Genomic DNA, 26,828 nt, shown 5'->3' on the forward strand with positions numbered 1-26,828 from the left:
TCAAGTGGTTTGTGTTATAGTTACTAGAATATTAAAAAAAAAAAGAATATGAGTCTGAAATACAAACAGGATTGCACATAATCAAAGGGTTTTTTATTTAAATCCAAATTTTTAGAAACTAGGTCAACTGTACCTAGTAGCTTTTCCGTTGAGTCCGAAAGGACTTATTTTAGCGGAGTCTGTCTTCGTCAGTTTTCATAAGTGAAAAATGTGCCTCTAAGGATCCCTTCATTCCCACTGCTCACTCGCCTCTAGATAAGCTAGTCAAATACTGCAGAGCTGCTAAGATTGAGGGTTCAAAGACAGAAGTATCCGTGACCCTAAACAACGAACTCATCCATACCTTCTTTTTTCGGCTTTCTGAAATATTTAAATATTCCAATACCAAATATTTAAACATTGCACATATTTAATGCGTCCATTCTGATGAGTTTAGACATAGGCGTATCCCCGTAATACCACTGCCAAGGTCAACGTGATCAATATAGTCATTTGGAGCAGTTAGCACAGGATCTTACGTTTCTGAGTGCACAACACCTACGTGTAAGCATCAGCACTGTAGGATCTCCAGGACGCACTCACCCTGCGTGACTGTACCTCGAAACCCACTGAAGAGCAGCTCCCCAATCCCCCCAGCCCACCTCTGTCAACCCCATTCTATTCTCTCCTATCATCTATTTATCTCACACTCCTCACATAAGTGAAATTGAATGATAAATATCTCATTGTATGTATACACCACGTTTTCTTTACCCATTCATCATCTGTCAGTAGACATTTAGGCTGTTTCCACATCTTAGCTGCTGTGCATGCTGCTGCAAAGAACAAGACAGTGCAGATTTCTCTCTGAGATCCTGATACCAATTCTTTTGGATAAATATCTGGGAGGATTGCTGAATCATGTGATAGCTCTATTTTTTATTTTCTTGAGGAAGCTCTGCACGATACTCCATAGTGGCTGCACTACATTCCCACCAACAGTGCACAACGGTTCCAATTTTTCTACATCTTCACCAGCACTTGTTAGCTTTTGTTTTTTCCAATAGTAGGTATGAGGTGATATCTCATTGTCGTTTTGATTTGCTTTTCTCTGAAAGTTAAGCCACAACCAGTTATAACCACGAGATAAACATATGAACTATCTTCTGTGACCACGAGATGTCACAAATATAATACTATGATTGATTATTAAATGTCATCTCGATTTACTAGGACAAAGAAAGTGTCTCTTTTTCACATTGTACCAATCAGTTGCTCTTGGCAATATAAAAAATAACTCGGCCATGGTACCCTCCGCCTAGCACCAAGAAGAAAAATGGAGTGTTCCTGTATAACTGATCCCTGAAAAGCAAGAGGAAGACCAATTATATGACTGAAAACAAAAATGAAAAACAAGGATGTGTAAACATAGGTATTGCAACATAAGGAGATTAAACCATGGGCAGCTCTTCAGTTGATAGCTGAAACCATTTGAAATACATGTTTTCTTGTTTGTTTTTTAATTTTTATTTATTCATGGTAGGCACACAGTGAGAGAGAGAGGGGCAGAGACACAGGCAGAGGGAGAAGCAGGCTCCATGCACCGGGAGCCTGATGTGGGATTCGATCCCGGATCTCCAGGATCGCGCCCTGGGCCAAAGGCAGGCGCCAAACTGCTGCGCCACCCAGGGATCCCTGAAATACATGTTCTTAAAATTCAGACAAAAGCTCTACCAAATCACAAAATGCTTTGAAAGCAATAGTAGAATGAAATAAGATATTAGTAAGCCAAATATTTGGAAAAAGTAGACTAATACATGAAGCAATTAGAAAATGTAGGAAAATTTGTGATTTGGTGCTGAATTGTTTACTGCACCGTAAGGTCTCAAGGAGTTCAAGAAAGGAAGGATTAATGCGCATAACATGATTTTTCAAGAGTACAGAGACTTGAATTCTGAGCCTCAAAGGATGACTAGGATTTGGAAAATGAGAGAGAGACAGAAAGAGGGAGAGAGAGAGGGAATTAAGATATATTTTTATATATCTTTTGGGATAGAAAGAATCTATGGCAAAAAAAAAAAAAAGAAAAAAGGTAATTAAGTTCCACATATGTACAATGCCCTGGGTTTATTTAATCAATAAAAAGAGAATAATAATTTTATAAGATTGTAAAAATTTGAGGAGATAATATGTGCCATCTATTAATGTGGTGTCTGAGACAGTTAATCCTAAGAACGTAAAAAAAATTGGCTTACAAAGAGTTCTTCAATTACCAACCAGCTTTATATAAGCAACCAGTGTTAACCAGGTGCCAAATACAGTAACCAAGAAAATGAATGTTTCCTGGAAGGTAGTTGAGTTTTCTGTTACTAGAAGTGACAGCAGCATTTGGTTCCTTATCAGGCAGATGTGTGAAACAATTTCAGCATTGGTTGGAAGTTGGATTGATGGGTTCCTACAGGCTTTTTCTTTAATCTTGCATTCTTCGAGTTAATATAGTTCTATTATGGATCAGCTAGAGGTTTCCTAAGACTAAGAACCATTTATAAACTCTGGCCTATAGTGACCAGTGTTTCCTACTTAATTGCCTCAGAAAGTTATGGCACTTATTTTGCTGAACTGTTGTGTGGTGTGTGTGTGTGTTGGGGGGATGTGGTTACTAAGGAATGTTCTCTGAATGAGGTCAAACCTACATATTTAGGGAAAAATAGTCCAGTTCTGCATTAAGCATTTTTCCACTTGCTTTTATCCAGACTTATTTCATAATGTTTAAAATGCTTTTCTAGGTTCCTTTCAGAAGCAATTTTATCTAAGGGTAAAAATCATAACCTGATTAAAAATGTCCAAAATGATGAAAATCTTTACTCAACTAAGTAAAATAACTAAATGACCTATTCACAAATTGAATTAACAAAGATATTTAATATGTAACCTTATGGAAAAAACTAAGGCCCAAATATTTATTTTCATGAATGTAGCCCATAGGGTTTTAGTGTTAACGACACTCATATAAAGTAGCTATAACCTGTTTCCAAATAAGACATGACGTTAGTTGAAATTCCAGAATTCCACGTCAGTAGGATATTCATTGAGAATGTCTAATGGAGGTGATCATATTCAATAGCATATTAAAATATTAGTACAAATAGAAGAAACTGCATTTGGGAGACATGAGGATTTAATTCACTGTTTTCTACTTACAAAGGAAAGTTTTGCTAATAAAACCCTCTTACATTTTATTATGGTGTCAAGTGATTAATAACAATCATATACCATGGAAAATGTCTTAAACAATGCCTTTGTTAAGTTAATTTAAAATATATATCAAAAGAATGCTCTGGCCCAGGGGTCTATGAACCTTTTTCTTTATAGGACCAGATGGTAAATATTTTAGGCTCTGTGGGGCATATGGTCTCTGATGCAAGTACTGAATTAAACCATAGTTAACAGCAGAAAATATCTAGATGAATGGGTGTAGCAGTGTTACAATAAAACCTTATTTACAAAAAAATTTTTTTTAAAACCACCTTGTTTACAAAAGCAAGTGGTGATCCAGCTGGATTTGGCCCACAGGCTTGGTTCGCCTTAGTTCACCTGTCCCAGGTGAGCAGTTAAACATACCCATAAAGTAATGGGTATTCAGATCCATAGTTTAACAAGTATTATCTTCAAAATCCTTGAGCTTTTCCTTGGGTAGAAAGGTGTTCCTTTCGATGCTTGTACACCAACACCTCAAAGGGAGATCTCTGCCGTAGCAAAGACTTCCTTTTTAGAAACAAATGCTTGACTAAATCTGCAGAAACCTCTTTAGAACTAGACTTTCACAATTAGAAAACATGGAGGAAGAAAAGTGCAGCTGCATAGGATACTGTGGACCGGTAATCAGCAGAATTGCTGATTATTTCCTGTGAGGACAATGGATCTTAATTTAGTTCTGCTCTCGTCTCCCATCTTCACCCTACATACGCATCTTTATCCTTTCATGGTCTATAGTGAGTATATTATTGCTGCTTTATCAAAATCCCATGATAGGTCCGCTATATTTTTAGAGGTTGATTTGGTTGTTATAATTTAAATGTTTCATATGTCCAAATATCTTTAAAACTCTATTTTCCTAGATTCTTTATTATGAGAATGTATAATATCTCTTCCTGTGCCTCCTAACACAGAAACACAGGCTACCAGAAGCTTAGGGAAAGCTTTCTCAGTGTAAAGAGGTAGGATTTTTATTTGAACTAAAAATAAGATCTTGTTGAATAGAATATATTTAACAGGATAAATAAGAATCTAAAAAAAAAAGAAAAAGAAAAAAAAGAATCTTTCTCCCACTTCTAGACAAGAAAAAATATCTTCATGTATATAGTTCAGTTACTTGAAATGACTCTTATCATTCCATCTAACAAATGCATTAACCAACTTCCTGTTGTTGACACAGGGGTTGTTTCCGATTACTATACCAAACAGCATTTTTTTTTTTTTACCAAACAGCATTTTAATGAACATTTAGACACAAATCTTTGCATACTAAAAATAACTCCTAGAAGCAGGATACATAGGATTAACATTTTTAGGTTTTTATACATAACTTTGGAAGAGTACGGGATATTTTCATTTTAATTCTTCCATCCAACATTTTTAAGCTATATTTATTTCACTAAAGGTTTACATTTTATGTGTTTATTTGCCATTTGCTTTCCTTCATTTGAAGATTTATTCTTCCAACCAATATGTGTCATCGTCCACATGTGCCCGAGACTTCAGAGGGTCCTGAGTGATACAGGATTGCTATTCTTGAGGAGGTTAACTCGTAATGCGTGTATCTGTCAGCTGTTCAACATGTCTATACTGAAAGTCTTCAAAGCACTGAGAATTTAGCAATGAACAAGGCAGAAAAGTTCTTCATCCTGAGGAGAGAAGAGAAAGATATGAACACTGAGAGTATATTTTTTTCAGATATTAATTACGTGAAGAAACTAGAATAGAGGATAGAGTAGGGTAGAGGATAAGCAGGGACAGTGAGGTTTGGAAGGGGAAGTCCACTTTCTTTAGAGACATATAATGAGAGAGGACTTCAGTTGAGATTTTAGCGATGAAAGGAAAGTAGTTGTGTTAAAATCTAACTGGAAGGTCTTCCAGCTTGATGGAAAAACAATTACAAAAGGTTCTGAGATAAGAGTGAATTTTCTGTCCCGAGGAGTTAGAAACACAACATGAGAGTCTAGAAGCATGACAAACAAGGCCGGGGGTGGGTGGGGGGGGGGGGTGGGGAGGCGGCGAGGAGGCACGGGAGTGAAATCAAAAAGTTAGGAAGGGATGCAATCAAGCAGGATCTTGTCAGCCTATTGTAAGAAGATGTATTTTTATTCAAATATTCAAATATAGCAAGAGGCTATTGGATTGTTCTAAATGCTTTGACAGGTTTATAGTGTGTCCATGGTGTGGTTACTTGAAGTAAAATTGAGGTGGAATTCACTGTATTTGAGGGAGTTGAGGAAATTTGATGGGACGTACAAAATGACATTGAAGTCAGAGATGACATCAGGTCTAGGAAGGATGAGAGGCAGGTATGGGTGGTGTGGTAACAATCAATGATAATCCAAGGGGGGATACAGTAGCGCCATAGATAATTAGAATAAGGGTTCTAACCACATGGTGGTGAAGATGGATGGGTGATCAACTGGAAATCTAAAATGTGAGCTGGAAAAATAGCACCTTACCTACTATTTCTGTATCAACTGGATGTTAGGAAAGCCAAGTAGCCTCAATTTCATATGGTGCAGAGGGGCCAGGGAAGCCTGAGGCACTTTGAGGAAACTTGGGAAGGATTGAGAATATAGGGCGAGGTTCCAGAAGGCTGAGAGAACAAGCTTACAAGAACAGCATAGAATCATCTTTGATCAGGGTTCCAAAGAAAAGTTATTATGGAAGCTTCAGATAAAGCAAAAAAACAATAATCATCCCATAGTGATCCCTGGACTCTCATCTCATGGTGAAAACAGCGTCAGTTCTTACAACCAAAAGGATTCAGACTTTTCTTCATGTATTTTTTATTTATTAAAACCACTGAAGCCTTTATCAGACATTACTGGATGCTAGAATTCTAAAACAAATAAGAAATGATCCTTTTTCCTCAAGGGGCTGGCTGTCTAGGAGAAAGATGCAGAAAGTATTTTCTGAAGGTATGTAGAGATTGACTATAATTATATGTAAATTCATAAAATATTAATCACCTTTGCTCTAAGATCAAAGGGCTCATTTTGAAGAGAACATTTTTCAAGAATTCCATACTAAAATATTTCTGCTACGTGCTGAAGAATTTTAGGCCGAATTCCACACTGGGTGTAGCACAGAGAGGCCAGTGCCATGTGTATTTATGGAAGGTCTTAAGCAAGAGAGTTATTCATGATGGGAATTCTTCTAAGACAAATCTTAAATATATTCGGATTGGGGTCCAGGGCCTGCTGCCCGTCCCTGACTCTTACCGTGCAAATGTCCCATTATATTATTTAAGGATGGTTTGGTCTTTATTCAGAACAAACTGAGTGAGGTTGTTTTGCTTAAAATGTATGCTGGACGTGTCAGAAGCAGTCAGATTTTGTCATGCACTTATTTTATGACAGATCCAGGCCATAGACATGAAGCTTGGCAAGTACCTTATAAATTATAGCTGTTCTGAAGCTTACAGAGTGGCTCTTAACACAGGGCCACCTTCTAAATATTCTTGCAAAAATAAAAATGATACAGTTACCTAATACAAGGATGCAAAAAGCAATTCCTCCAAAAACTAAGTTCTAAGCACCGGTAATAGTCTCAGATTTTTTTTATGAAACTGTTTTATTTTCCAACAAACCTAAAACTGTCACTATTAATAGAAAACCATGTTATATTATGTAATGCTTTTCTTTAAAGTTTAACCAGCCCTAACTTTAAAGTCCTGGCACAGTTTCTATTTGACAAAGTCTCATCCACAAGAGATGTGACACTTAATGTCACTCTTTGTTTTATATTTATTGATTTTGGTAATCTTTAGATTCTAAGTGGAAACGTCCCATAAAGGCTATCATTACTTGGAAGAACAATCTATACCTCTTCACTCATTAATTTAGAATAATTGCTTTGTATTAAATATTGAGGCCAAATAGTAGACTTTTTTTAGATATTTGATTACATCAAAAATAAAGATCCCAGTATAAAACTAATATTCAAACTGGGAAAAAATCTAATAAATTAATGAAAGAGTTTAAGTTTTATCTGAGACAGTTTAACACAAGGACCTGTGTATTCAACCTGTAGATTAAACTTTCACCTTTAACATAAAATTTTATATAAACTCATTATGGTATCATTTAAAAGTTCTTTATAATTTGTTTCTGCAAAGTATAAAAAAAATTCCCAAATACTTTTATTAGCTATTTTTAAAAATTGCCAAAACATTTTATCCTTGTATACTTAATTATCATTGACTTATTATACATTCTAGTTGACTTTCATAATTTTTATAACCTTTCTAGGAAATATATGTCAATACATGATTCCCCTCAGGCAACTAACAAAGGTGAATTTCTCTTTTCCTTGTCTAGTGTTATAGAATGGCTTCTTTGGGCCAACTGGAAGATTTTGTAATCATCCAATTCCAAAGCCCATTAATAGAAAAATGTGTTTCAGTCAAAATACACCAACTTTAAACTATGGTACTTAAAGCGTAGCCATTGGCGTGTAATCGTAAGGACAAATGTGAAATAACAGAAATAGCTCACATTTTCCAGTTCTGCTGACCCAGCAATCTCCATTCAACTCTTGGTTTCAAGATAATGAATTTCACATAGGTGGTATCCTGAAGTTCAGGACATAAATACTATTCTTAGTCAGGGGAGCAGTTGCAATGGGTACAATAGTTTTCTCATTAATAGCATTGAAGAGATCAAATTACATCTTGACTCCAAAATATCTTATGCCAAAACAATAGTATAAACTTAGGTCTGATCTGCATTAAAATAATAAATCTTTCAAGGAGAAATAAAAGTTTCACTCTTTTCATCTAACCACATAGATAAAGACAATAATATGGGAACAAAATTAAATTAAAAAACAAAACAAAACTAGGATCTTGCAACTATAGACATGATGATAAAACTGTGCCCTTGACATTAACAACTAGAAAACTGAACAAAATCATGAAACAACTCTTTTCAGACACTGGACAAAACGCAACTCAGGACTCTGATCCATGAGGTAAGAAAAACAAGAGAGACGACCATTACGATTATCCTGTCTTTATGCCTAGAAACATATTCCCAGACCACAATGAAGGCAGAGGGAAACAAGCAGAGCATGGTGTTCTTACTGACATTAGGAGAGAGAGAATCAAATTTGGGGAGACTGAGGCAATTATTATGACTTCCCCATTAGTATGTAATGGAGAAGAGGGAAATACACAGGGAAAGCATTATAGAAATTTGAATAGGGGTTGCATTGAGTCTTTGGATAAACACTAAACTGCCCACCCAAGGTTAAGTTCATCAAAGCTCGGCAATGAAATATCATGGGGTTGGAAACTATAATTCCTAATGCTCTCACAGGATAGAGAGATACTCAAAATCCAATCAACCAGAGTGAAGGAACTTTATCAAGTATTCAAGCATTCATTAGAGACCCAAGAAGGCCATACTCTAGAAAAAGGATGTGGTGTTAGGAGTTTCAGCTATTCTGCATGCAAATGAACAAACATGAAAATCCTCAAAACAGCAAGTTGATCCACAAGTAACAAATTATTGCAAAATAAAACAAAGTGCCCAAAATATTTAAAGAAAGACAACCAAATCCAAACATTAGACAACTTAATATTTATAATATCCAGCATCCACAAAAACCATACTAGACATGCCAAAAATCAGAAAAATGTGATCAATAACCAGGAGATTAATAGAACCAGATCCAGAAGTGACAAGGCTGATAGAAGTAACAGAACAGGACTTAAAACAAAACAAAAACAAAAATAAGAACGACTATTTTAAATATACTTAAGAACTTAAAGAAAAATGTAATGAGATGCAAAGTATATTAGAAAGAATCAGGGGCGCCTGGGCGACTCAGTCAGTTAAGCGTCTGCCTTCAGCTCAGGTCATGATCCGAGGTCCTGGGATAGAGTCCTGAGTTGGGCTCGGTGGGGAGTCTGCTTCTCCCTCTCCCTCGGCCCATCCCTCTCATTCATGCTCTCTCTGTGTCTCTCAAATAAATAAAACCTTAAAAAAAAAAAAGAAAAGAACCAAATGGAACCTCTAGAAATGAAAAGTCCAAAATCTGAAAAGAAGTATATTGGATGGTTTAATATCAGATTAGATGGTATAGAAAAAATAAATGACTATCCAAACTGAAACATAGAGAAAAAAGCTTTAAAAAAAATGAACAGGCCCTAGGTGATATGTGGCACAATATTAAAAGTCTAAAATACCTACAGTTGGAATTACAGAGGAAAGGAGAGTGAAAATATTTGAAGAAATAATGAAAATTTTACATCCAGAGGAACAAGGATTGCAATTCTATTGACTTCTTTTCAGAAACAAGGAAAACCCAAAGAAAATAGACTATAAGTTATACTCTCATACAGCCTGTTAAATTAAAATCTAATATCTAGCAAAAATATTTTTTTTTAAATTTATTTATGATAGTCACAGAGAGAGAGAGAGAGAGAGAGGCAGAGACACAGGCAGAGGGAGTGCTTAAGCAGGCTCCATGCACCGGGAGCCCGACGTGGGATTCGATCCCGGGTCTCCAGGATCGCGCCCTGGGCCAAAGGCAGGCGCCAAACCGCTGCGCCACCCAGGGATCCCCAAAAATATTTTTAAGAAATGAAGGTGATATAAAGAAATTTTCAGAAAAACAAAAGGTGAGAAAGTTCATTGCTAGCAGACTCTCCTCGCTGGAAGGAAACTCATTCCACATAGAAAATCAAATCTCGAGGCGCCTGGGTGGCTCAGTTGGTCGGCTTTCCAACTCTTGACTTTGGCTTAGGTCATGATCTCAGGGTGGTCAGATCAAGCCCCCCACCACCCCCCACCATGCCCAAGCCCAGCATGGAGCCTAAGATCCTCTCCCTCTCCCTCCACCCCTCCCCCTGCTCATGCAAGCATGTGCACTCTCTTGGGGAAAAAAATAAAATAAAATAAAATAATAAAATAAATAAAATAAAATAAAATAAAATAAAATAAAATATCAGATTTTTGCAAAGGAATGAAGAGTGCCCGAAAAGGAAAAAAGATAGGTAAATTAAAACTAAGACTTTTGCTCCTTGTTTTCTTATTTATTTATTTATTTATTTATTTATTAAGATTTTTATTTTATTATTTATTCATGAGAGACATAGAGAGGCAGAGACAAGGCAGAAGGAGAAGCAGGCTCCATGCAGGGAGCCCCACGTGGGAATCTATCCCGGGACCCTGGGGTCACACCCAGGGCTGAAGGCAGCACCAAACCTCTGAGCCACCTGGGCTGCCCTGTATTTTTTTTTTTTTAATTATTGTACTTTCTCAGCACTTCTCGATGTTCTCACTACCTAAAATGAAAAACCCACTAACTCAACATTCCTTAATTACTTCTTCTTAGCCCAATCCTACCCATTATTGGAGGTTATCTCAAAATTGACTTCTTCCATGGAGCCTTTCTAAATTGTCTTTGACAAAATTAATAGACTCTTTTTTTGAGGCTTATTGTGTCATAAGAAACTCTCTTTATGCACATATCTGTGTTTATATCACTTATGTACTTAGTGAGTTTTTACCGGTTAGCTATAAGCAAATTTTGCACCTTGCTTACTATGGTATCATTGTTCTCATGCATTATTAAAAAGAAGGGAATTAACATCTACTGAGTACCCACTATGCATCTTAATGGAACTAATCATTTGAAAAATACTAATCTTCACTACAACCCAAAGGAACAGAGATTATTATTCCCATTGTACACATAATGAAACAAAACCCCTGTAACTTGCTCAAGATCACAAAAATACACAGGGAAAAGCTGGAATAAGCCATCATTTGATGAAGGCAGAGCATACATTTGTTCCACTAAATATTGTCTGCAATTAATTGGCAAAAATAAACTGAACACTTTATATGGATAAGTTGTTAAAATATTAAGTATTTCAAAGAAGGAAGGACGAAGGGAGAAAAATGGCAGAAGGACCGGAAGATACTAACAAGTATTTGAAGCAGAAATTCCAAGCGTTTTGGTTTAGAACATGTCATATAGAACACCCACGGGAGTACAAAAGGATAAATCAAAGTTACATTCGGCTCAGTACACGATGGGTATCCTTTAGGATGGAAAAAAAAAAGCACAGCTACTATTAAAAATAATGATTTTAAAGAGATAGAATTGGGATTGATTTGGATTTCTTAGAGTTAGAGGAAGTAACCTGAATAAATGATGCATTGAACTGCTGTTGGCCAACTCGAAAAGCGGTCGTATGAATGCCTGAATGAGGAAATATATTCTTTCAAGTAGATCAAGTCCCTTCAATGGATGTTACATATGTATAGAATTAAAGAGATCTGTATCCTAAGAATTAAAATGATGGTGAGACGCCTCTTATTTTGGATATCAAACTCAAGAACACATTAGTGAATGCCGCAGTCACTCCAAAAATGGCAGCTGTACACCCAAAATGAATATAACATTGTATATCAGCTATACATCAATAAAAAATAAAGAAAGCTGCTAATCTCTGAACTACAATAAAAAAAAAGTGAGGAATACTTTTGTGCTATGAAGCCTCAAAGAATATTGCTCAATGACAGTGATTCTTCTGAGATAATGTCATGGCTTTTACTTGGTTCTTTGAATATATGGTTTGGAGCTAGTGTGACATAGGGTATTAAAATATTCACAAATATCACATATATATCACATATTTATATGCCTATATGTGTGTATATATATATACATATATGTGGACATATAAATATAAATGTAGGATACATCTAATTACAAATCGAATAATATCAAAATATTGGGGTTATGCCCATATGTATGTTATTCTGATGGATCTATATCATGGCCAGATAAAAATTGTTATATAATTTATCACCAAAAGTAGAATGGGCAGGTGTTTCTAACTTTCATTTTTGTCACCTTAAGACAAATATATGCAATGTGACCAGCACCAATGCTTTGTGAACATGACATAATAACTGCTGAAGTATATGGAGTTAATATCTAAGAGATGTATACATCTCACGAAAATACATATTTAAATATATTCCTGAAAGAGGTTAACAGAGTTTTTCCAATAAGTGATTTTAGGATATTGAACCATTTTTTTTAAATGTATTTACTGAGGCTTTCTTTTCAACATACACTCCAAATAGGTTCATAATAACAATGATTAAAATTTAAAATAATGATGATCTTCAATAATAGGAAGCAATTATTGTGGTAACAATCTATAGAAGATAACATCAAGCAGCTAATAGCAAAGGCAAAATTATAGGGACTGAATAATTGTGGTAATCCAATGAACGATTTCTCTACTAAAAATGCTTATTTCATGGCAACCTGGTTAATTAATATTGTCAGTTGCGAATCGATTCAAAACAAACGGGTATATCAGCTAAAACAAATAAGCATCACAGTAGATCCAGTTGATAAATATTTCTGGAGATAGACTTCAATTAGATAAATAGATAAGAGCTATAGATGCAGTATTGAGTCATGAATCATGATGTTAACTGACACCACAAATATTACCTAGTGTTTAAACTCCATGTGATCTGTGACTCTGTTTACCACGACGCCCACAGACCTAACTCTTGCTCATTGTAGGTGGTAAGTGATTATCTGTGGAACGAGTGAACTGGAAGAAGAAAAATCTCTTCTGAGAATAATCTTCGCAATGGGAAGATCCATATTCACTCCTTTTCTATGTGTATTTCTATATATGCACTTTTCAATCTTTTCTCTGTGCTTTTACTGAGTCCATGTCTTACAAGGATATTTTCCAAAGCAAAAAAGTTCGATGAATTGCTAATTATGTGCCTGGTAGGTTACTTTTTTTTTTTTTAAACATCATTTCACTGAACAATATGTGGCCTAGAGGGAACTGGAAAGCTTAACATATGGGTTAAAGTGCTCCTTTCGGGGTTTCACCGTGACACTGCACTGCACAGTTTTATGAGTTCCAGGAAAACAAGTGAAAACAGTAATTCAGACTCCAGTCTAACTATCTCAATAATCTTAATTTTTGTTCTCACTTATGGCACAGCCATCTTGGGAGTTCTTATTACGAAACTTAAATTACTGAACTGGCAGAACAGTTCAAACAGCAATGGTGTCCAACCCATCCAAGAGGTTTGTGTGGTGGAGGGTGGCAGGAGGCCGGGGACCTCTTCCAAGTCATTCGTATTACACTCCCAGTGAGTATCATGCTCTATCTGGTATTGTCAGTGTCCTGACGTGAAAGCCACAGATTTCTTATATGAAAACAGGTCTTCTCAGTGTCTCACACCAGCCCTACTGTGCTCACTCAAGATTTCACGAGAAAGGACTTACCAATACCACCAACCCACTGAATGTGAGAAATAGGCAAGAGGTGAATACGTCAATGATCATGCGATTCAAAGTCTTATATCTAAAATGAGTACAAAAAAGGTCTGAGAAAGGAAGATCTGGCCCTAAAAAAAAGAAAGAAAGAGCAGACCCCAAATAAGTGGGTTATTTAATAACATGTTATTATTGAGAATGAGAAGTTAATGGGTAAGCCAAGAGAAGTGATGACAGTCAACGTAAGAGGGGAGGCTGGGGCAGCATTAAAAGGTAACTTGACTTGGTGCCGGGTGGCTATCTAGCTCTAGCCCATGCATGTAAAACATGTGGAATTTAAGAAACAAAACAAATGAGCAAGGGGTGGCGGGGTGAGGGGAGAGAAAGAGGCAAACCGGAAATAGACTCTTAATCATAGAGAAAAAAGTGAATTACCAGAAGGGAGAAGAGGGGAATGGGTTAAACAGGTGATGGGGACCAAGGGGTGCGTGTGGGAAGTTCCGGGTGTTGTATCCAGTGTTGGACTCCCATACTGTACACATGAAACTAACATTGCTCTGCATGTTAACTAACTGGAATTTAAATAAAAACTTAAAAAAAAAAAAAAAAACCAACGCAGTAAAGACCGGGATATAAATGTAGTAAATTCTATGGAGCTTTGTTCCAGAACTTCAACATTTTTCAATATTTTTGGATAGCTCAATGACGTGTGAGGCTCTACAAGTGGTATAGGACGTATCATGATTGAATGAATAAATATTGAAGACATGATCTCAAATATACACACAAATCCTTAGGGTTTCTTCCTTTTTAAATCAATATTCCAGGTCAAGTGAAATAAAATTACTGGGATAGGCTCCAGTTGGCGTTCTGGTTTTCTATTCCTGGAGTGGAAATGTCAGGGCTGAGCTATGTGTTGAATCTTTTCTCCTTCTCCCTATGAATATGGGAAGAGGCTAAAGAACACAGCTTTCTGGAAGTTCATGGAAAGGAAGGGGGGCTGAAGAAAGCACCCAGGAGGGAGCAGCCCGGGTTCACACCCAGGGGGAGTGTCACCATCTCCGCTCACGGGAAACACGGTCTATCATCGCCAATGGTTCAGAGGGTGATCCAGATCCTCTGGGTGACTGAAGTCTTTGCAAAAAGTATAACCTTGCCATCAGAGGGCCCGTTTCCTCACTCCATCCCATGAATTCCTTGATCCAAACAAACCAGCTCTGAAGACATGGTCAGACCACCCACGTAGTCCTGCATTTCCTGAGCTCAGCACCACATTAAAAATCACTGTCTCATGGCCGGAGTGTGTATGCCCTAGATTTGGACTTGGGAAAAATGTCCCCCGGCACCTGACATCACTGAGCATTAAAAATACCTGATCTTAACTCGGACGGGACAGAGAAAGGAAGAAGAGGGTTTTCTTAGGATTTCTAAGTTCTGGACCAGTTTACAGCTTCTTAAAGAGAAAGGATTGGGGCAGCCTGGGGGGTTCAGCAGTTGAGCATCTGCCTTGAGCTCAGGGCATGACCCCAGGTCGCGAGGTCGAGTCGCACGTCGAGCTCCCTGCATGGAGCCTGCTTCTCCCTCTGCCTGTGTCTCTGCCTCTCTCTCTCTCTGTATCTCTCATGAATAAATAAATAAAATCTTTAAAAAAAAAGAAAAAAAGGATTCAGGCTTCAATGTATCAAAGAGATCATGGTCATAAGAGGTTAGCAGAAAATATGAATTATTTTTAGATAATGGATATTTGGAGACCGTAGATTTAGCTTGGACACGGATGTGAAGTTTGCAGAATGGGACCGGTGGAGCCAGCCATGTAATGCACGGGGCTGAGCCTGTGTCGCCTCCTGGGGAAGTCAGAAAAGGCCTCACTGACCGCGGGAGTTGAGAGTAAATACGGCACAGATGCACCTCTGTTCGCATGTCCCACTGTATGCACCTGTAGGTAGGTGTGTGCATGTGTTGCGTGTCCTCGGCATCCCCCCCGTTGTATTGTGAGGGTCTTCAGGGTGCGGGTCTGTGGTTGAAGTCTCTTGGTGTTTGAGCCTGGCTTGCAGCAGGGAGCCGCTCAGGGCTCGCTCTGCACCAACACCAGCATGCCTCAGTGGGTGCTACCTCCGAGGGAGGTAAAGGAAGCCGAGCTTGCACGTGGCTTGCATGTTGATGACCAGCAGGCCACCACCGGGGACTGTACTTCACCTCCCTAGCTGGCACGAGGAAGCAGGAGCGGCAGGGACTGGCTGCTTGCAAGGCCAGCTTCCTCCCTCCGCCCTCCCTCGGGGTTGAGGAGATCAAGCGGAGTCAGCTCCCCACAACCAGACGAGGAGCAAACCCATCTGGGAAACACGGAGCCAAAGAACCCGGCTGCCTGCAACCAGGTCAAAGCATGAGAAGAGCCACCTGGGCCTCGATGGCCACTCCAGGCCCCGGGCTCCTGGTTGCTCGCTGGCCCCGACAGAACCTATATAGGTTTACACTATTTTAAAGATATTTTAGACAATTTTTTAAAGATAAAGATATTTATCCACTTAAAGATATTTTAGGCAATCATTGGCAGTATCTGCACCCCAGGGTGTCCAGGCTATATCAGGAAGGTGGTACGAGGTAAGCGTCTCTCAAAGTGGCAGTTATAAGTGAGTAAGACATAGGGAGATAAATCACTTGGTCATCATATTGATCTGAATTCTTGGAGGACATAGATCATAAATTTGAAGGAGAAAGGCAATGTATTTCCACAAATGGATAGTGCTTAAGTCCCTAAAATGCTCCTTGAAAAAAAATGAGACCCAAAAGAGGTCGATCTACCCTAAAGCCATCTCGCCTCCAATCTTGGCAGATTTCTGAATTCTTAAAACTTCTTGACTGTCCCCTTAGTTTGGCACGTCTTCAAGGGGTGAGGCAAAAGGGGCGTTTGCTGGTTCTAAAATCAGAGAATCCAGGCTAGGAAACAAGCCTGGCCTCTTACCGATTGTTAACCGTAAGCAAGTTGCTTAACCTAAGTACTAACTGCCCTATCTGCAAAACTAAGTTTGTGGTAGAAAAAATGTACACAGGTCTCAAAAATCACGTGATGCACGAAATGCAATGCAGCCTTAAACCAGAAACCATTCCATTTCTTTGTAGAGCCCTGTTTTAGGAGCTAGTAAAAAACATGCCAGTAAAACATCTGGTAATTCCTGAAAAATTCTAGTGCTCTATATTACATTATGTGGTTGTGTGATAAAGCACCAAACACTATAGGTTAGGTCTCACTGAAATTCATAATTGGTTTATTGCCAGAAGAAATTGGCAAGCACACATAGAAGTTCACAAATTTTTAATTTCGTCTTCACTCCTTAAGATTTTCAGCTCAGCAAAAAATAACCTTGCCCATCTCAACGGAACCCCTCTAAGCTTCGTTTCTTTTTCTTCTATAAAGCGCAGAGAATAATCCCAAATCTGATTAAATCGCAGGCTTAAGAAAAAGTAAATAAAATAATGTAAAAATAGCTATTATTTTACCTAGGAATGGCCCGCGTATATGAACAAAATCCAGAGTCGCTTGTAAGCCTGAGTTGCTTTACTCCCGCGCTCAGGAGAATGACCTATTGTTCGGTGAGATTCTTTGAATCACTCACTCAAATCATACTGACATATTTCAAATATTATACCAAGTTGGAGGATGCTGAGATATGTAAAAACACATCCCCTAATTTCAAGATATGCATAGTCCAGAAAGAGTTGTATACTCAGCTCACGGTGATGCACCTATATTTCATTTGCAAACATAGTTTATTTAAACTTTTGAGTTGGAATGCTTTTTCATATACCCTCCAGTGATTTAAATGCTCAATCCCTCCTTTTCTTCTTGTATGAACCAGCCCAGTCAAATATGATATGTGTACTCGTCTCCCAAAGGCGGTGCAATAGAGGTTCTCCTTCCCGTAGCCAAACAGAAACCCCAGAACACGTGCCTCACTAAGTGGTTTGACTCCAAGGACACCTTCAGGAGGTGCGTTGCCCCAGCAAGCTGTGGACCTAACATTCAGATCATCCATTCTTATTTATATATTTCTCTCAAAAGCTTCTCTTTTTGTTTTGTTTTGTTTTTGCTTTTCTGCTGGACCATGCATACCTCTAAATATTTCTTGGATTTGCTCTATTCCATTTAGTTTTGTCAAAACATACACCTGCTACGCAAGTTACCCTCCTCTTACCTCCTTCTGAGGCTTATGCTTCTCTCAAACTCAACAAGATAACACATCTTTGCGAGTAGACTATTCCTCCACTCTACTAATTTCTCCCTTTTCTGAGCTCCTGTAGCACTCCTAAGGCCTGTACCACCTATTTGGGAGTATAACCACATGTGGAGACATTTCTGCAGCCATTTCAATTTTTTTTCTAAAACTGCATTTTTTTAGTTTTATAGAGCACAAATTGGGTATTAAAAAAATGAGTGGGAAATACCAAAAAGGGAAACAGAACATGAGAGACTCCTAACTCTGGGAAACGAACTAAGGGTGGTAGAAGGGGAGTTGGGCGGGGGGTGGGGGTGACTGGGTGACGGGCACTGAGGGGGGCACTTGACGGGATGAGCACTGGGTGTTATGCTATATGTTGGCAAATCGAACTCCAATAAAAAATAAATTTATAAAAAAAATTCTATTATAAATTCCAGACCTTCCTCCAGTGAAATCTTAGTGAAGTGACTTGGTGAATAAGCAGTGAAGGATGACGCAGCTCAATGCGTGACCTCCAATATGTGGGTCTAATACTTGTTTGATATAGTTACGTAAAATATAAAATTATGTATTTTATATATAGTAAAAGTTACTCTTCACTCTCCGAATCAACCTAAGAGTAACCCATCTATCTACTTCCTTCAGCCTTAAACACAAACAGATGCAAAACACACAAACAAAAATAAACAAGCTCCAAACTCTCATTCTGGAGCAATAGTCATTATAATCTGTCACCTATGGTGCTATATTACCATTAGTTCTCACAGAGGATTGTTCTTATATTCCGTTACAATATAACGGAAGCTTTGTGGGAAGCAAAGGCAAAAGAAAAAAATTAAATTTCCTTTCTGACTACAGCCCGTTGACAAGTCCTTGAAACAGAGAGAGTGACCTTCCTCTGGGAGCTCATCTGCCTCGATGTTAATACCGTGCTAAAGGCAAAAGGCAGTCTCAGCTTAACATTATCCCAGTCCCCCAGGATCCTGTAAGTCTATTTTAACATATAAAAATTCCTTTGGAACGTTCCTTTATCTCTACCCCCCCAAGATGTTGGCGATCATCCTCCAAGCATATGATCACTGATATACATTTGAAGGGTCTCATGATGAGTTTTTACTAAACAGTAAAAAAATGACCTTTCTAACAATAGCCAGTCCCCTCAAGGTCCTGAAAACCTTATTTCCAAAATACCTATCCCCAACCCCCTCCCAAATAAAATCAGCCATTCATGACCCCAATGCAGCTCTTTCTGCCCCTAGGTCCTGTCCCTGTGCTTTAATAAAACAACCTTTTTGCACCAAAGACATCCCCAAAACCCTTTCTTAGCCATAGACTGAATCCCAACACTCCAAATCACATCAATAACCTTTTGATTTTTTTTGATAGACCGCCCTCAATTACTCTGATGTGCGAGATTTTAAAACTACATTCAACCAAGCGCAGGCAGGTCAGTTCTGCTGTGTGGCTCTATGCTGTGTAAGACCGATCTCCTTATGTGCACTTTTATTTTCCTTTCATTTTCTTTAGTGGTGCCCTGCTTGTCGGTCATATATCCTCAAAATGGCTTCCACATAGAAAAATATGGTTGCTTTCTTTTTTAAAAAAATGCCCCCCACCTCCAGAGAAATGATCTTTTTATGTGTAAATTGCGAGGAGTCTGCAGAAAGCACAGATTATTACTGCAGGAGCACTGGACTTCAGAAGATCTTAATTTGGCTTCCAGGTTTGTCAGTTAATAATGGTATGACTTTTTTTGAGTCTAGTAACTTTTTTAAGCTTAATTTTCCTGTACACGTAATATGGTAATAATAATGCTACCACCCTCTAAGGGTAATTGGGAAGATCCAATGAAATACTTTAAGTGGAGAGGTTTGCAAGCTTTTAAACATTATGTGGATGTCCACGGCATAACTGCTGAACATGAATAATGACGACCAAAGCCTTATACTTGGCACCATCCCTGAATATCCGTAGGACAAGACATGTAGGATAAAAGTCGAGTATACTGACTGACTTATGGGATCATGCAGAGCTAAATGACAGGCTTGAATATATGAGACAGAGGCCAGGGTATTATTTTGAATGGTGAACATATAAGAACAAACTAAGTTTGAAAACAATTTCAAAACCAGGAAATGCCATGTGGAGAAAGCAATAGGTAATATTTGACATAAGAAATAATATGATAATGGTTGCCATGATTGTAACCTAAATATTCAAGCCGTGTCAAAAATCCAGGAGTCTATCCAAGTAGGAATGGAGCTAAGAGCTGTGTAACTGGTAGGAGTCAAAACAAGCATAGGGGCAGCCAACATTCATGGAAGCTCACAGTAAAATTTCAATACGGTCATAACAACATTTGAAAAAGTTCCAATTATTAGAATAATTAGCCAATTAATGAGAAAAAATTTTAAAAATAGCTTGTTTTGTTTTAAGGAAATACGGTGTAGTGGTTAAAGAACACAGACAAAATCTGTGCTGGAGAAACCATAGAGCACATTTGATATTTGGTCATATTGCAACATCCAAAAGAATCCCTTCGCTCCTTATCAGCCACACGCTCGACATTTACGTTAGGATTTGCATCTACTTCGGGGTGAGACCATTTACGTTGGCATTAATAGGCTGATCCACTAGGGTTAGAAGAGCTTCACTCAATTGCATTGCATTTCTTGTCTTTAGTGAGCTTACTGTGCATTGGGAAGTTAATCTAAGAAGCACACAAAGCTGTACAATTAAAACTGTGATAAGTGTCATGTCAAAAAGTTAGTGTTAAAAAATAAATAAATAATTTTTTTTTTAAAGCTAGTGTTACTCTTAAGCTTCTAAACTGGGCATTTGCTTATTTGTGTATGCCAGGGAAATTTCCCCAAGAAAGTAATAACTGTGTTGAAATATAAAGAAGAAAGAAGTTACATGGTTGGGAAGATGAAATAGGGAGGAAGCATTCAGGCAGAGGAATAGTCTAGCCTCACTGAAGGGTAAATAAAGCTGGAATACTGAGAGTAAGGGCGGGGGGGAATGGAGAAAAATGAAGCTTTGAAGATCAGTCAGATCGGGTCTTAAAGGCCTTGTTTATGGGCCCTGCCAAATAGTTATCCTATAATGAAAACTTTGATGGTTCTGAAGCAAGAAGTCACATGTCTAAATCTGCATTTCATAGACCACCGAGGCTTTGGTGGAAGAAGGGATTTAATGGCGCAACATCACCTATGGGGAAAATAGTTGGGGATTACTGAATTAGGGAGGAGACAACACTATATAAACGAGCATGGCATTGGAGATGGAGAGATAGATCAGAGAAATACTTAGGATGTAAAAATCTATTCACAGTGCAGAACCCTATGATAGAGGGGAGGAGAGGGCACCGGATGTTGATTCAAGAAACACTGGAAAAGGTCCGATTTGGGGAGACGGTAATGAGTTCACACATGTTGACTTGCAGGTGCCTTTGAGATGTTGGTACTGGATAATGTAAACCTAGCTGGGAATATGTTTCTGGAGCCCAGAAATTTCATGACTATAAATATGAATTTGTGAGTGATTTGCATACATTCCACAGTTGAGTTGTTGAACAGCGTTTAGACCTACTTGCCCTAATTGTGAGGATTTTCTCAACAGCACGTGATTAGTCAAGCGCTTTCACTGAGAGAGCAAGTGGTCGGACTTATTCACAGTTGAGGCTTTGCTGGATGGACGTGAAAAAAATAACAAAAAGGGGCCAGAGAACTGAGAGTATTACAGAGGGTGTATTGAAATATGGATAGTGGCCTCTAATGAAATTAGAGGTATTTGAGGTAGTGAATTAGGAAAGGTGATCAGTGGGCTTCGGATGCCAGTGACGTCATAGGTAAAAGCAGCTGAAATGGGAGACATTTGAGAGTGGTATGTGTTTTCATTTTGATTGAAGGTAAAATAGTAACAGGTGACTGTAAAATACTCTGAGAATGAAAATGGGGTGGGTGGGTTAGAAAAGAAACTCATTGGCAGGGACGTCAAGGACCTGAGGAGCTGCGCGGTGAGCACTGCATGCCCAACAGTGACCACAAAGAGGAAGGGTGAAGGATCAGGTAATAAAATCACAAAGGCTCATATAATATTTCCTTGCTCACGAATATCAAGGAAATGAGAGCGTATGCTACTCCAGGAGGTTTAAAACAATTATGACCATAAACATTTTGGGGTCTCTCAATGCCAAATATTTGTTTATCAGAACCTGGTGTTTTTGTATATTTCACATTCCGGCTAATAACACACCCCTGCCTCCTGTTATCACGCAGTACACAAAATAACCACGGAAAATATAACACACAACAATACCTATTTTGACAGTTTTGATCATTAGGAAGCGGTGAAGACAGTCACAAGATATTTCCTAGTAGGCTCTTGGACAGAGAAAGGAAATGTAATTAAGATGTTGAATAATTTAATGGCATAGGCTCTGCGGAGCATATCTACTTTCACTGCTGTTGCTATTTCCAGATCCTATTTTCCAGCCAGAGATTTTTTTTTATGAGTTGTGATATTCACTTGAAACCTTAATCATTCTCAGAGATCCAGCTCTAAAATGGAAACTAGGGCTTTTCCCTCTACCTGCAATGCATTTGAAAGAACTAGAGCTGCTATGTCAACTGCTTTCAAGAATTATGGAGGGCAAGCCAAGGGAAATGCTTAAGAATAACGTAATAGGGTTTTTTTTAAGGCACTGGTTACCAAGACTTGCCCTGTGAAAACTTGAAAGTTAAATTTTCAGGTCCCAGATTAAAATCCTGGTGAGATGCACAAAATGAGGTAGGTAAGAATCTCCAGTAAAGACGATGTCATTGGGGCGCTTGGGTGGCTCCATCGGTTGGGCGTCTGCCTTCGACTCAGGTCATGATCCCAGGGTCCTGGGATTGAGCTCCACATTCTCAAAACATCTCCTCAATTTTGGGAATTCCCCCCATCGCAAAGTCAAGTAAAATACAATGATTGATCTCCTCATCCCACCCATGGATTTCCAAGCTATAGGAGGCAGAATGAGGTTCCCCAGAAACCTCTATGTGATAATCCCAGGAACCTAAAAAACATGATAAAGGGGAAACAAGGTTGGAAATGAAATTACTTTGCCAACGAGCTTATCTTAAAATAGATTATTCTGTATTTCCCAATGCAAATGTTCTTAAAAGTGGAAGGAGGCAGAGGAGAGACCAGAGTCAGACATACTTGATGATGCTATTTTACTTGCTTTGAGGACGACGTAAGGGGCTTTGAGCCAAGGAATGCAAATGGCTTCTAGAAGCTAAAAAAAAAAACAAAATAAAAGAACAAAAAAGCAAGAAAAAGGCAAGAAAAACAACCAGAACAAAATACAAACAGATTCTCTCCCAGACACCCTAGAAGGAACACAGCCCTGCCAACACCTTCATTTTTAGCTCCATTTTGGACTTCTGACCTCCAGAACTGTAACACAAATTTGCCTTGTTTTAAGCCATTTTGTGTGTGGAAATATGTTACAGTAATAGAAAACTAATACACAAGCTTTTGCTTATGTGTCTATTCGCGACTTTCTGCCTCTGAATTCTCATCTTCATCAATAACATGGACCGACTCTCTACCTGCATCAGTGACTAGCATTGCTATCAAAGTTGATTAGTTTGCTGCATGGTTGTCTGGGTTTCCCATCACTCAGAAACAATATCATAATTTTGAAAAACTAAAACGTGTTCCCATAAAGGAAACAGTGGAAAGCCTAGCATTAGAAATGTTAGGACCTTCCAGAAACACTGCACAAAAGGGTTACTCTCCTCAACCTCTGCTCATGTCATTCACCAGGCTGTCTCATCTTTGGGGCTGTTTTTCTCTCATCCTCAGATTCTTTTCTCTTATTGCTTATAAGATCCGAAGTCAAGCCCATTCGGATGTGCCTACATCTGTGCCCCTCATTCTGTATCCAAGATACATCCAAGATTCTTATTGGTGCTGCTTCTTAAAAAACAGCTCATAAAGTATTTCTTTCTCTAGGTTTTACACAGCAAACTGGAAGAGACATGTTGATCGTCTAATTTATCTAAATTAATAACAATTTCCAAATGCATTAGCTTTTAATAATTTCTAATAAGGGTAACTTAAATTATTTGTCATAAAATCTTCCATATTAGTACCGAATGCTAAAAAGTACCATCCAACAAAGAGAAAATATGAATTATCAGATGCATATGAAGCGTCAAGTTTTAAATTCATATCATTAAACCTAATATAACGTGCAGTTGTCAAATATTGAGCTGTTTTCCTTAAATAACATCATGGATATGACTACCTATTGATGGATGCTTAAAGATGCCTCCAGAGTGTGAAAAAATAGCTTTTTTTCCTAAAGAGAAAAATTATATGTCCCTCTAGAAGGTTACTCAATTCTCTCAGCAGTTTTTTTTCTTTCTGCAAAAGCAGATTTTTTTTTTTTTTTTTTTTTTTGGCGAAAGCAGAATGTTAAGTTTGTTCACCCAGAGATGGTAATTTCTAAGTTAATGAGCAACCAGTGGATTGGGTTATTATTTATGAAACGGATTTACGGTATGTTTGTCCACATACATAATATGGTAGGCTGCAGCACCTACAGGCAGAGGCCCTGCCTTATGAAACATGGGTAAGAGTTTGATAGAAGCACCCTCTTCAAATTAGCAATGATAATCATCCTAGTTTTCAATTTTTTCATCTTTCAACTCACAAGCCCTAAGTTCTCAAGCAGAATGTTTTAATTAGAAAACAAGGATAAAATAAAGGGCCATCATAAAAACTATTACCCTAATTGTGTAACTTGAAGAATAATTTCAATATTTGGAATAAATAACATCTAGGTAACCCAGTTCTTAACCTGCAGGAAAAAAAAAATCCATACTATAGTTTGCAAGAAACATGAGGATCAGAGAAACCAACACCAAAATAATAATTAATTCCTACCAGTAGAGATGGAATATATTCCTTAGATGGATGTTGAACCAAAATAACGTTCAAAGGGGGAAAAAAAAGGTCTTCTCTGAAAGAGAACACAATGTCACAATATTTCAAGGTATATTTTCTTCCAGGCTTGTAGCCTTTGAAGGAATCTAGCATGTTGGCAAGCCAGGATGAAATTAACCCAGATCAAATGAAGAAAAACAAAAAAACAATGGAGACTAGCAAAAATATTCTCTATCTCCTTTTCTTACTCTTCTGGAAACTTCAAGCAAATCATCCTGGCTTGATTCTTTTTGTGGAAAACAGCTATTCACTGACAATAGTCAATGAAATATATTGAAAAACAAAATGACTTGTTTTTAATTATTTTAAACATTGTACTATTTATTATGTGAATAACCTTAACCCTTTGCCCAAACCTGAGAGAGGTAGAGGAACACACACGTGTGAATGCAGTGACTGAATGGAAGTGGGTTTGATGATTTAAATGATAATAAATAAATAAATGCCCCAAAGTTAGGCCTTTTTGCCTATATATACATATCCCCATTGGTGACTAATTAAACTTTTCAACAGGAATATTTGGTCCCCAACTACCTCAACTGAACTGCCATATAAAACAGTATCCTTTACATTGTTTTCATAAAAATGGAATTCTTATGTAAGGTTCATAATCTTGTCATTGAGTCGTTGAACAGTCTACATCAGTTGAGACAAAGCATTTATAGAAAATAACACATTATGTTTTTATATCATAGTATTTTAGTAGTCAAGATTCCTTAAATTTTTTATGAAGCTTCATACAAGTCACACGACATGGGTGATGATGCTTCATTATTATCCAAAATCCTTTGGTTGGGTTTTTTTTTTTTTTTTTTTTTTAGTTTTATTTATTTAGTTATTTTTAGAGAGACAGCTTGAGCAGGAGGGGTGGTGGGGAGAGTAAAGGGAAAGAAAGAGAATCTTAAGCTGGCTCTGTGCCCATCATAAACCCCAATTTGGGGCTCAATCTCATGACCCTGAGATGACCTGAGCCAAAATCACGAGTTGGACACTTAACCAATTGAGCCACCTAAGCGCCCATCTGGAATTTTTATTCTTACTGTAATTTGGATTGGTAGTAGAAATAAAATTATTTAGTCCACTTTAAGGGCAAATACAACTTCTTACATTTTCATTAACAGAACTTAACAGTCCCCAAATCCTTAAAAGTTTACATAATTTCAATCGCTAAAGTACCAATTTTATTTTTGAGAACTCATGCCCTTTCGGAAGAAGAATGCTCACGTCAGACGTGGTATATTGCCTACAAGATTATAAGACAAATTTGCTTCTGAGTTACATAATCAACTATAAATTTGTGGAAATTTCCTTTTTGACTACTACCATACATATCCATAGTCTCCAATCCAAAGAAGGATTTAAGGAGAAAGAAGTAATCAATGTGAGTAATTTGTACCTAAATATTTCATCACTAACTCATGGAACAAGAAAAATCCAACATTATAAGTGCTCCACCATATAAATCTACTTAAAATGAAAAAAAAAAAAGGTCTAGAATACAATCTTTAAAGGCTTCCTAATAGCTTTTTGTTATATTCTTTGCTAAACAGGCTAGAGCATTAGGTGTTATTTTGATTGTTTTGTCAATTAATTTCAATGTAAAAATCAGTGTTCTAGGAAAAAATCAAGTAGCTGTTGATTTCTATTGAGTTTTTAAGAGCCAATTTGAGATTTTTGAAATTTTATTTTTTAAGTATATTAAAGTTTTATTTAAATTTTATTAACATTTTAAATGATTTAAGTAATCTAGAGCATCAGCTCCATGAAGGAACTGATGTTTTCTATTCTGAGTACTGATATAACCAAAGCACTTTGAAGAGTGCCTGTAAGTAGTAAGCAATCCATAAACATTTTTTACCATTCTCTGAACTAAAGCCACCACATACTCCACAAAATTTGCAGAAAAGTCATTCATCTCTCTGATCTTGCGACATCAATATACCAATGTTTATTCATCCTACTCAAATTTACTGTACAGATCCAAAGTTTATTCATATTAGTGTTTATAACACAATTCCACCACCACAGGAGAGTTCTAGATAAAAGAAATATATTTTATTACTAAAATGGAAATTCTCATTAGATAATCTCATA

At 37.6% G+C, this 26,828-nt stretch overlaps 1 protein-coding gene across 1 annotated transcript in view; it reads right to left on the reverse strand.

The window, feature by feature from the left end:
* Window positions 1–1,662: 1,662 nt before the first annotated feature.
* KCNC2 (potassium voltage-gated channel subfamily C member 2) overlaps window positions 1,663–26,828 on the reverse strand; it is a 225,842-nt gene continuing 200,676 nt past the window's right edge. Inside the window, exon 4 of the mRNA XM_038550033.1 lies at window positions 1,663–4,883. Coding sequence (XP_038405961.1) covers window positions 4,879–4,883 — 5 coding nt within the window. The 3' untranslated portion in view covers window positions 1,663–4,878. The remainder of the gene's footprint in view (window positions 4,884–26,828) is intronic.

Source organism: Canis lupus, chromosome 10, assembly GCF_011100685.1.
Source record: "Canis lupus familiaris isolate Mischka breed German Shepherd chromosome 10, alternate assembly UU_Cfam_GSD_1.0, whole genome shotgun sequence".
Lineage (NCBI taxonomy): Eukaryota > Metazoa > Chordata > Mammalia > Carnivora > Canidae > Canis > Canis lupus.